Below are 12,201 nucleotides of genomic sequence, written 5' to 3'. Positions count from 1 at the left end.
CTCTGTCACCCAGGCAGGAGTGCAGTGGCACGATCATAGCTCACTGTAGCCTCAAACTCCCAGGCTCAAGCGATCCTCCTGCCTTGCAAGTACCTGGGACCACGGGCATGTGCCACCATGCCTGTCTAACTTTTGGTGTGGTTTTTTTCATAGAGATAGGGTCTTGATATGCTGCCCAGGCTGATCTCCAACTCCTGGGCTCAAGTGATCCTCCTGCCTCAGCCCCCCAAAGCACTGGGGTTACAGGCATGAGCCACCGTGCCCTTCCCCGAGGAGCTTTTTAAATCTTCCAGCACCCACGTGCTACCTGAGACTTCTGGAATCCCATGGGCAAGACCCAGCTTGGGCCAGGCTTCTGCGCTGGCTCTAGGCAGGCAGCTTAGAGACCACTGAGCCAGCCATGAGGCCTCAGGTCCCTCCCGCTCTGTGCTTATGTCTAACACTTTGCTGATGTTCTTGGGTGTCTTCACCCCAAACACAGGGCCTCTGGGATGAAAAAGATCAGCCGTTCTTCCTCCCTCCGAGGGTGCCTCACACAAAGCAATACAAGGTGCGCTGAGGAACAGGCTGGTCCCGGGAGAACCCAGGCTCCTGCTTCCCATTCCAGGCCTGTTCCTGCAGCGGGCTCACAGTGCCACCCTTGCCAACCCAAAGACTGTCCTGCCCCTTCCCCTCCCAAATCCCTCTTGCCTGCCCTCCCTGCCCTCCACCCACTGGCCTGGACCACCCCAACCCGAACAACTGCAGCGCCTCCTGAGGGTCTCCCTCCTCCCACCATCTTCCACATGGCTGTGGCCACCCAGATCCTTCCAGAACACAATTCTGACCCGGTCTCTCCCTCCTTGAAACTGAATATACAGTTTGATCTCATTTTGGGGAAAAAGAAAGTGAGTAGGTGAAAAGGATTTACACCAAAATGGTAATAGTCATTTCCTCTGCTGGGTAGGAATACAGAGAATTCTGACATCTTTCTGCTTTTCCCCAACTTTCCCCAAAATTTCTGCAATGAACATATATTACTTTGTAATAAAGGGAAAAAACATAATCATAATCATAATAAATATAAATAAAATAAAATAAATTCTAAAAATAATAAAAAATATCATAAGTATTATATTTTGAAAGCCTTTCACGGGTTCCCTGTCACCTACAGAAGAAATTCCATCTTCTCTTGATCTCTCCCTGGCTACCCCGGCTCCAGGTCCCTCCTGCAAGGTTCCAGCATGGCCAGCACAGCCTTCGCCATCTGGAATGCCAGTTCACGTCAGCCCCAGAATTTCTACTCATCTCCCAAAACCCAGCTCGGCCATCATCTTCCCGAGCCCCACTCCTTATCCTTCAGGCCAGCTGCACCTCACAGAAGTCTACCACTGCTCCAGTGACACCAGGCAATGTCGCCTCCGCCTCACTCTGCCCTAGTTAGATGGCCAGTTCCTTGGATGCCCTCCTTGAGGGCAGAGATCATGTAAATTTCTTCTCTCTATGCCCAGCATCTAGTAATACACACTCCTAACACTGGCTGACATCTTTACAGCAATTACCACGTGGCAAGCATTATGCTAAACATTTTACATTCATTGGCTTGTTTCCTCTTCACAACAACTCTAAGAAACATTACTATTATTATCTCCATGTCTCAGATGATAAAATTGAGGCTCAGAGAGGTTAAGTGACTTATGCAGGGTCACACAGCAATTGCAAAGGAGAAGAGTGCTGCACCCAGAACTGTGATTCCAGAATCCATGCCTCTAACCAGTACTCCATGAATGTTAGCTGATGAAAAAAGTCCCAGGCCAGGGGCGGGTCCCAGGAGGCCCAATCCCAGCCCACAGGTGGTTTCTCCTACCACACCAACTCAGCTTCAAGCCCTAGGCAGGGAGTTTTGCAGTTAGGAGGGGAGGGTCTGGCGGTGGAAGAGGAAGACACCTGGGGGCCCCCGTTCTCCAGGCATTTTTCAGAAACCCCTTCACACGACCCCTGGTTTGGCTGGTTTGGAGCTAACCCATCTCCAGCTTTGATCTCTGCAGCTCAGCTCAGTTGCCATGGAGACGGTGCCCACTGCGCCAAGCTGGGGGAGACAGCAGTGAGTGCGCAAGCCTAGTCAGGCTTAGGGGGCACATGCTGGGTGTTTCCAAGTGCTGTTTACTTCCTGTCATTTTAATTAGCACCCAAATCACCCGCTCACTTCACAGCTTGAATTAACCCAATCTCTCCCAGCTTCTCCATCTGGTGGGAAGCTTGGGGCCCAGCAGCGCATCAGCAAAGAAGAGCAGCCCTCCAGACCCTGGCTTATGGGGTCAAGATCCACCTGCTTCTTTGCAGCACAGTGTGACAGGGAGACCTTACCCCCTATACCCCTCACCACCAAGGACTCGGGGGGCCTGGGCTCCTGCTTGGTCTTGCCACTGACTGCCAGCAAGTGAGTTGCTTCCCTTGCTGGACTGGCTTCCTTGGCTGCAAAATAAGGAAGACCCCCTTGCCTTCCCCTCTGAGCTACAGAAGAACCTGAGCAATCATGTCTGCAAGGGCACTTTGTGAACTGAAGCTCTGTACTTTTTTTTTTTTTTTTTTTTTTTTTTTTTTTTTGAGACGGAGTCTCACTCTGCCGCCCAGGCTGGAGTGCAGTGGCTGGATCTCAGCTCACTGCAAGCTCCGCCTCCCGGGTTCACGCCATTCTCCTGCCTCAGCCTCCCCAGTAGCTGGGACTACAGGTGCCCGCCACCTCGCCCGGCTAGTTTTTTGTATTTCTTAGTAGAGACGGGGTTTCACCGTGTCAGCCAGGATGGTCTCGATCTCCTGACCTCGTGATCCGCCCGCCTCGGCCTCCCAAAGTGCTGGGATTACAGGCTTGAGCCACCGCGCCCGGCCAGCTCTGTACTTTCAAAACACACAAGACAGGACACCTGAACCCCGGGTTCTCTGGCACACACCCGGGGAGCGTAGGGGCAGGGCTGGGCAGAGGCTCTGTAGGATCTCAGTGTTACAAGGGGCCTCAATATGGATGTCTGACATTGTCTCCACTTGCCACACAGCCAGAAGCACAGCAAGAGGACGGAAAGAAGACGGTCATCATAAGACTGAATACACTACAACTTCCCTAACCTTGTTACGGCATTTCTTCATTTTTTAATAGACCAAGAATCTCTAAAAATGGAAGTGGGCCAGGCCTGGCTCAGCATCTGAGAGGCCCTGTACCTGCCATTATTTTGACCTCATTCCTCAGGCAAGGGAGCCTGTGATGGAGGCCAGTCCACCGAAGAAGGCCCAGGACTGGAAAGAAGCTGGCCTCTGTGGCCTTCTCCTGCCCTCCCTGGAAACAGCCACAGGGCACAGAGAGAAGGACCCAGAAAAGAGCGAGGCGGGGCCCAGTGGCGACACCTGGGATCCTCCTCTGCTGAGGATTAACACCCCATCACACACCCGGGAGAGGGCACTTGGGGAGGCAGCATCCCTGCGAGGGGGTGGGGGTGGCTGGGCAGGGGGGTGGGGGGCAGAGGGGCCAGGTATAAATACTTGCCCCTCTCTTGGAGGCGGCGGCAGAGGCTGTGTTAGGCCTGGATAAACAGAAGGAGACAGGCATCTAGAAGACTCCAGCCTCCCACCTCCTCTGCCCTCAGAGGAATTTCCTTGGAGGGCAAAAATGTGCTTATCATCACTCCCCGCGTGCCAGGAGCCGGGCTGGGCCTGGGCTCAGGTATGCCTGTGCCAACACCCACCTGATGCCCGGGGCCTGACCTCCCTGCTGGTCCAGTGGCATTTTGGTGGTTGCCCTAGTCCTTGGTCCCTGCCCCAATAGTCCATAAAGGGCAGAGAACAGTGGGAGGAGTGAGAGGCCCGGGGCTGTGTTCTGAGCTGCCTCAGGACCCTGGCTTCCCTTCTGGAACATGGGGATGGGGGTCAGAATTCAAGCCCCAGGGAGGTCTGAGGGAGACCCCAGGGCTGGAGCTGAGCCACAGGCCATGGTGCAGGGGAAGAGCCCCGGGCCGCAAGAGGAGCGCTGTCGCAGGTGCCTGCCCTTTCTCTGGCCCTGTTTCTCTTTTTTTTTTTTTTTTTTTTTTTTTTTGAGACGGAGTCTCGCTCAGTCACCCAGGCTGGAGTGCAGTGGCCGGATCTCAGCTCACTGCAAGCTCCGCCTCCCGGGTGTACGCCATTCTCCTGCCTCAGCCTCCTGAGTAGCTGGGACTACAGGCGCCCGCCACCTCGCCCGGCTAGTTTTTTGTATTTTTTAGTAGAGACGGGGTTTCACCATGTTAGCCAGGATGGTCTCGATCTCCCGACCTCGTGATCTGCCCGTCTCAGCCTCCCAAAGTGCTGGGATTACAGGCTTGAGCCACCGCGCCCGGCTGGCCCTGTTTCTTTACCTGTGAAATGTGGGGCTCAGTGCTTCTGAGCCTCCAGGATTCTGCTCCCCCAGTTCTTCCAAACTGAGAACTTGGAGATCAGCAGAATAGGAGCCTGAACGATTTCAGACTCTTTGCGTCCTCTGCCCTGTGCCAGGGGACAGGGGGTCAGGGAAGGAGCGAGCTGTTTGCATCCAGGCAGAGGTAAGACACCAGCGGGGTCTGGCTTACCCTTCTGTACAGGGCAGCCTTGACAGATTGGCAGGTGTTAGGGCAGAGAGCAGGAGGGGGCTGCACACCCCGCCCTACAGAAGCTGTTCTCTACCCGAGGGAGCCCTGTCCCCACCATCCACATGTCTGATAGGTGACTGGCACACTCTTTGGGCATAATAAGGTGTGGGAGTGGGGAAGAGGCTCAGAGCACCCTCTCCACAGGATAAAGTGGGAGACTGGCTGCAGCCAGGGACAGGCACAGAGGGCTGAAGGACAGGGAGACCCGGGGACAGTCGTCCTTCATTTATCATTCACTCCCTTATCCCACAAATGAATCACTGAAATTCAGGGAGCTGAGCGTGTTGCTGTGTTTGTCCCAATGTTTTGGGGTTCAGGAAGAGGAAGAGATCTCCCCAAATCACCAGCACAGTCAGACCAGCACCCCAGCCCCTCTTTATTTGAACCCACAGCCCTGCTACTTGGAGAGGAGAGGGAGGGGTGCAGAGAATGTGCTGGATGAGATCCTGTCTGGCTCTAACATGCCACAGTGCACACGTTTACATTGAGCACCTACTGTGTGCCAAACACCCCATGCAATGCTCTGGGGATGGGGTGGTAAGCTACGCGAGGCAGTCTGTTCCCAGACCCTGTCCTCAGGGGATTACGATGGGAGGAATGTGACAAACATACATTACAAATACCAGCAGGAGGACTCGGAAGATACAGCCCGCAGTTTAAGTGATGCTATGAGGTGGCATCTAAACCTATGCCAAATGAGTTATGGCCAATAAACGCTGCAGGAACCCCAAGGAAGGAGCCACACCTGCAACTGGATGCTGGCCAAGCCCTTGGGCAGTCAGAGGCTGGCACACTTCAAGAGCCACAGCCGGGCCAGGTCTGCACACTGAGGCTGGGCACAGTGGTATCTAAATTCTGTATCCAGGCCTAGGCCTGGGCATACATTTTTCCCATCCGCAAATCTAAGAAGACCCACATTGCTCCTGCAAGGAGACGCAGAGATGGCGTTGTAGACTGCATGTTTGTGTTCCCCCAAACCCAAATGCTGAAATCCTGACCTCCAATGGGAGTTGATTAGGAGGCGGGGTCTTGGGGGGGGTGGATTCAGTCTAGGTAAGCCATCAGGGTAGGGCCCTCATCGGGGTCTGTTTAAGAGGCTAGAGGCTGGCATGGTGGCTCATGTCTGTAATCCTAGCACTTTGGAAGGTGGAAGGGGGTGGATTGCTTGAGTCCAGGAGTTCAAGACCAGCCTGGGCAACATGGTGAAACCCCCTATGTACAAAAAATACAAAAATTAGCCAGGCGTGGTGGTGTGTGCCTGTGATCCCAGCTACTTGGGAGGCTGAGGTGGGAGGATCGCTTGAGTCTAGGAGGTGGAGGTTGCAGTGAGCCAGGACTGCATCACTGCACTCCAACCTGGGTGACAGAGTGAGACCCTGTCTCAAAAAAAAAAAAAAAAAAGGAAGAGGCTACATAGAGCTCATGCTCTCTCTCTCTCTGCCATGTGAGGCTATAATGAGAAAAGTGTAAGCCAGGAAGAGGGCCCTCATCAAACACCAAGTCTGCCAGCATCCTGATCTTAGACTTCCTGGCCTCCAGAAGTGTGAGGATAAAATAAATCTCTGTTGTTTAAGCCACCCCATCTCTGGTATCTTGTTACAGCAGCCCACGCTAACTAGCTAACTAAGAGAGATGATACGTGCGTCCTCAGCCTGGTGCTTGCCCCAAGATGCCATTAGGCCCCATTTCTCAGGTTTCTTGGTCTCCAGCTAATATACCCTCCCCTAATCTGGTCACAGGTACTTTCTCTGGAGAAAAAAGAGAATCTCTTCCTTAAACCCAAAGACTTGCTGCCCAGCCTGTGGCGGTGGTGTGGCAGGATAGGCAGGGTATACCTGTGGGTGGCCAGGCCATTTCCAGGCTCTTCCTGGAGTCACAGCATGCTAAAGCCTCTGTAGATGATTTGGTTTCGCCTCCCCACTAAACCACCAGGAAAATCAAGGCCCAGAAGGGTGAAGTGGCTGCCCTAAGGTCACAACTAGTTCTATCCCCTCACTGGGAAGATGAGCAGAGCACTCTCTCTGGCCCTTGGGGCTCAGGGTAGGACAGAGCTCTTCTGTGCTCCAGGTAGCCTTCTGACCTCTTCGAGAAGGGGAGGGGAGGGTGCTGGCTTCCCATCCTCTCAGGCTGCTGCAAGACTGGAGTAGCATACGACAGCCTCTCCAGGCAAAGAGGGCTCTTCTCTCCCTCTCTTCCCAGGCTTGGAGTCTGGCTGGGTGTTCAAGAGCCCATCATTCTGCTGACACTGCTCCAGTTAGAAGCCGGGGTGGAGGGGAGGTCAGGGAAAGGCCCACCCTTCCATTCTCAAACCCCAATTGTTGTTGTTGTTGTTATATGTTTTATTTTGTTTTTAGTCACTTTATCTGGCAGAGGACCCAAACCCCAATTATGAAATCCATCCTGACCCACTTTTGGGTTCTTCTCACACACCCACACTTACCCACAGACATTGGCGCAGCGCATCCCCACACTCACGCTGGTTTAGGTGTGTGGGGTGGGAAGCAGGGAGGGGTGGTCAGGAGGGAGCCCCTTTGTGGCTACTTGCTACTTGCCTTTTTGGTGTTCCTAAACACATGAGACTCATATGTAGCCAGCAGGTAACAATATCCCTGGACCAGACTCCAGGATCATGATGAAGTCCCTGGCATCCAGGAAGTGCTCAGATCTGCAGTGAATGAGTGACAGTGAACGTGCAGTAACGTCTTTCTCACAGGGACAGGCATGGTGTGGGCCAGCCCCAGAAATGAGGACCCATCTGGTGGTTTTTCCATCGGGAAGGAGCATAGTACCTGCCCTGGAAGCCCTCCAGCCCCCTGACAAGGTGCCTTCAGGCTTATGCGTCCCTTTTAGTTTCCTAGTCTGAAACCGAAGCTCAGAGGGGTTATGTGATGTGCCCGGTATCCTGGGGCCAGTCAGTGGCAGAGTCTGAACCTGCACCCAGGCCAGAGCTGTCCCAGCACACTGCACTCCAGCCCCTCCTGGGTGGAGAGCTGCCTCTGGAGTGTTGCTAGGCCTGGGTGGGGAGCAGGCTATGGGAAGGCTGCTGGAGACACTGGGGGCTTTGGCCCACCTTCCTAGGAGGTGACACTCCTACTCAGGGCATCCTTGAAGACTCAGAGGACACGAGCCAGGGTAGACTTTGTTCTTCAGGATAGACCCTTCCTTCTCACTTTTGCTAAGGGTGAGCCCTAGAATTCCCTGAAAAGCAAAATTAAGTGAGATGACTTGGATTCAAATCTCAGCTCTGCTACTTACTAGCTATTTGACCTTTGGGTAAGTTACTTCTGTGTGCCTCAGTTTCTACAACCATAAAATGGTAGTCTGTAAAGTAACAATAACTATCTCCCAGGTCGTCGACAGGCACAAGAGACCACTCAAATTAAAGTGCTTTCCGTAGGGACTGGCAGACATGAGTGCTCACTGCACCAGAGACTCAACTTATATGAACTGTGCGCCTCCTGGGTGCCAAGCACTGTGCAAGACACTCATAAATATAATGAAAACTTCGTAGAAGTGGAGTACAAAGTAGAGAAGAACCAAGAAGAAAGAGAACAGTCAGTTCTTCATAGCCAAGCTCTGTGGAGCCTGCCCTGAAGAATGCTGTGTAATGGACCTGTTTCCTCCAAGTGTCCATCCCTCTAGGCCCTAGATGCTTTGTTCCAAAGACCTGCATTAAATTCCACCCAGTTGTGCAGGGAGTGAATTGGGAGGTAGGAGCATCGGGCAGCAGGGCTTGGAAAAGCCCAGGACTGCCCAGGGCAGGGCATGGCTAGATCTGTGGGCCAGGGAGCCAGGTGGAGTCCACAACCTCCCTGTTCCTCTGCCAGAATCCCCTCCTCCCTGGCAGTCGGGCACCTAGCATTAGAAGAGATCTAGCCAGGCGCAGGCTGTGAAAGCCCTGAGCCCACTGGAGGGGAGGATTACTCAACTGGTAAATCCTGCCTTCCCTATAATCCTGGTGCTCAGAGAAAGATGCTAAGCTGCGCTCCCTCTCAACCAGCTCTGGCCAATTCCAAAGTGGAGCAACTCCTCAAGTTTTCTTGCTCTTCTTTATTCTCCTGACCCTTTCAACATGATTCCCTCAACTTCCCCCTTCAGTTCTGTCCACATCATTTAATGAGGCATTTCCCTCCCAATCCTGTTGCCTGAGAGTATCCCACTCCTCCTGCTTGCCTCCACCCTACTAGGGCAAATGAGGGGCCCTGTACCATTATGGGGTTATGAACAAAGTCCCAGTTCAACCTTGCAACCCCTTAAGGGGTTCAAATGAAATTCCCATCTCTCCTTTGAGGAACCAAGGAGCATATTTTCCAAAGAGCTGGCCTAATGGAAATATAAAGCCCATTGCTACTGGGCCCAGTTAGAGTGCCTTCAGCCCTTAGGCAGGAAGTAGGGCTTCTTCTGGCAGAAGAGGAATACGTTTCTAGTGCTGGTGGGGACCCTGTATACTGTCTGTGCACTGCACAACTTCAGGGGGCGACATTTCTATTGTGACACCCCTAGAGTTATGCAATGCAGTGGCTCTGAGCTAGCAGCCTCCTTCCTGCCTTTCTGCAGAGGCTGTCAACAGATCCCCAGGGCCAGGCCCTCCTGCCCAGCCTTCTTTGTCCTACTTCTCTCCCTGACCCTGTCCTCCTGCAGCCAGGACTACCTTCAATGGGGTTTTAGAGGACATCTGCCCTACAAAAGCCTGAGGCTACCAAAATCAACACACGCCTAAAGCTTTCCCATAAATCTTATATGTGCAAGTCCTGAAGACTTTCAAATCTAGTGCCCTTCTTCTGATGAGCATGGGAGGAAGGGGGAAGTGGTTGGCACCAATACAGGGAGACAGGTGGGCAGCCCAGTGCCATGGGGTCAAGCAGTAAGTCATTTATTCTCACCCACTGAGCTGGCTATTAGAAGCAGGTGGAAGAAGGGAGGTGGGGAGGAATCTTTTATTTTAAACCTTTCCTATTCTGATTAAGCATCTCTTTTCCCTCTGACCTTCACTGGTCTCATTTTGGCAGATCAAACAGCCAGTGAGTCGGAGGGAGGCCCAGGCCAGTGACACATGGATTCCGGATGGGCCGGCCTGCTGCCACCCCCTCGCTGCTGCGGCCGGGCTGCTGCCCAGGAGGCGGCAGGAGACTGCGGCTCATCTGCGCCAGGCCTGCAGGTGCCTCGGGAAGGCCTCGCGGGGCTCAAGGCTCCTGCGGCTGGACAGGTCGCAAGTGGGGAGAAGGCGGAGATCAGCAGCCCATCGGGGGCCCGGCCACTCAGCCTGGAGACCTGGCTACCCGTGGTTCCTGCTGTCCTCTGTGAATTACAACCTGCCAGTTTGACTTTGGGGAGAAACAGTCACTTGTCTGACGGTAACAAAAAGATCCAAATCTCTGCCTCTTCCCATTACTTGGCTGGACAGCCTATGAAGCAAGTGTGTTTTAAACAAATTTCCAAGGAACTTGTGGATGCACACAGTTTAAGAGAAAACCGGAGAGGTCATGGTGTGGCCTGCGTTGTACTGGGTGGGTCGGACGAGGGAATCTAGGGAAGCAGGAGTAAGGACCGGAGTCCTAGAAGAGGTTTTCTGGGGTCAGGGCGATGGTGAGCACCAGGTCGCCAGGAGCAGCCGGCGTCGCCTCTGGCGCATCCGGGCCCATCTCCCACAGCACCCCCAACGATCTCGGGGTCCAGCCACACCCTCCGCCCGCCCTGCCTCACCCCTGCTTCCCCAGCCCACAACCCGGCCCGGCCCGGAGGAAGGAGCTGGCCCGCCAGGCCGCCGCCTGCGACTTCCCCTCCGATCCACAGGTGCCGGTAAACAAAAGTGCCGCAGCCGCCCCCCCGCCCCCACCCCGCGGAGTTCGGCCCAAGGTTACGCAGGGGTTCGGGCGGCGCCCGCCGGGGGCCCCCAGACCCAGCTTCTGGGCTCTCCCGGGCTTCTCAAGCCCACCGGGTCGGGAGCCTTCCTGCGGCTCCGAGCTGCTCCCCTCGCTCCGAGCTGGGTTCCCCCCTGAAAGATTGGTCCAGGAAAACCCTCCTGGGTCCTCGCGCGCCCTTCTGCACGGGAACCCCAGCCCACCCCCGTACAGACACGCCTTCCACCATCTCGCCTAGGAAAGCTGCTGGGACCCCAGACCCAGAGCCCCGGCCACACTCCCGTCCCCTGCTGCCCCCTCCCGCAAAGCCCACGGTGGGAACAGAGGGCACCGCGCGAGCCGATGCCACCCTCACTGCCGGCCCCACCCAGACCTGCCGGTGCTGCAGTGCCCCGTATGTGCAGCCTGCAGCATCCCCGTGGCTGGGACAGGCCCGGGGGCGGCTCGCACAACGCAGCGGGGGAGCGGGTCGGGGTCCAGCAGCAGCCAGAGCCCGGGTTCCCCCGGCCCCGCACCCCTTCCCGCTCCCGGCCCGCAGGGGCGACCCGGGAGAGTGCGCCCCCGGAGTGTCGGGCGGGTGTGGGGCTGAGGGTCCCGGGGCTGGGGGGGTCCCAGGGCCGCCGGCCAGGGCCACAGGGACAGGGGAGGGGCGCCAGGCTGTGACCCCCCATACTGTTTACTCTCCGTGTAATTAGCCGGCCGGGCTGCGGAGCCTTGGGCTGCGACGTGCGGCGGCCACTCCCGCAGATCCTGGAGCTCACTCCCCTAACCTGCAACCCTGGGCCTCTGCCCGGGCGGCCCTGCGGACTCACGTCTCGGAAGCGGTTCCAGTGCTTGATCTTGCCGCTGTACTGCGAGATGGACGACAGCCATTGCTCGTCCTCCATGAAATTGCCGGGGGTCTCGCCCTCCTTGAGACCCTTGGCGTCACCTTCGGCCAGGGCTGCCGCGGTCAGGAGCAGCAACGGCAGCACCAGTCGCCCGCAGCCCGGGGCGCGCATCGTGGTCCGGGTTCTACCTGGGGGTCTTGACTTCTGCAGTATTTTAATGTCCTTCCTCCCACCCCGCTGCTGGTGAAGAGCACGCGGCTGTCCTCAGCCCTCCTCCCGCGGTCTGCGTCCGGTGACTGGCGGAGAGTGGGTCGCGGCTGAAATGTGACCTGGTTAGGAGATGCACTTGTCTGAAAAAGCCCAGCACTGGACGCGGAGAGGAAGACAGAATCAGAGAGGCTGCGCCAGCAGGGGCTGTAACTGTAGCATCAGCATCACGTTTGACATCATCATACCTGGTTTAAAAAAAAAAAAAAAAAGGAGTGGGTAGATTTCAAAGCGAAGCGCTCTCTGGATGAGAGCGCCAAACGCCAGCCAGCCGCAGCGGGGCCCAGCTCAGCCTGGCACACAGGGAGTTGCAGACCAAGAAATCAGAATCCCGAAATGTCCCTGAGCTCCCTCCAAGGATGGAGAGCAAGAAGGGCCCCAGGATCTCCCCGGGGAAGATGGGATGGGGGAAAGGGCGCAAAACTCTCCGGTTACAAAGCCAGCCAGGCTCAGGTGTCAGAAAGGGAATTTGGCCAGACACCGTTTTTCTCCTCTTGCCTCCCACCCGCAGGGGCCTGCGCCACAACCCTGACAGCTGGCTTCCTGGAGTTATGGCTCTACCGTAATGGGTGGCTTCGTTAAAACAAAAGCCGTATAACAACTGGCTGCTCA

The 12,201-nt window shown here is 55.6% G+C and overlaps 2 protein-coding genes across 2 annotated transcripts in view; both read right to left on the bottom strand.

Moving 5' to 3' along the window:
- Nucleotides 1–12,137, bottom strand: part of SPOCK2 (SPARC (osteonectin), cwcv and kazal like domains proteoglycan 2) — a 28,384-nt gene extending 16,247 nt beyond the window's left edge. The window contains exon 1 of the mRNA XM_050803703.1: nucleotides 11,305–12,137. Coding sequence (XP_050659660.1) covers nucleotides 11,305–11,493 — 189 coding nt within the window. The 5' untranslated portion in view covers nucleotides 11,494–12,137. The remainder of the gene's footprint in view (nucleotides 1–11,304) is intronic.
- PSAP (prosaposin) overlaps nucleotides 1–12,201 on the bottom strand; it is a 517,400-nt gene that overhangs the window by 258,143 nt on the left and 247,056 nt on the right. The gene's annotated exons all lie outside the window — the stretch shown is intronic.

This window comes from Macaca thibetana, chromosome 9 (assembly GCF_024542745.1).
Source record: "Macaca thibetana thibetana isolate TM-01 chromosome 9, ASM2454274v1, whole genome shotgun sequence".
Classification (NCBI taxonomy): domain Eukaryota; kingdom Metazoa; phylum Chordata; class Mammalia; order Primates; family Cercopithecidae; genus Macaca; species Macaca thibetana.
The sequence above is the reverse complement of the archived record's forward strand: the minus strand, read 5'-3'. Positions and strand labels throughout refer to the sequence as shown.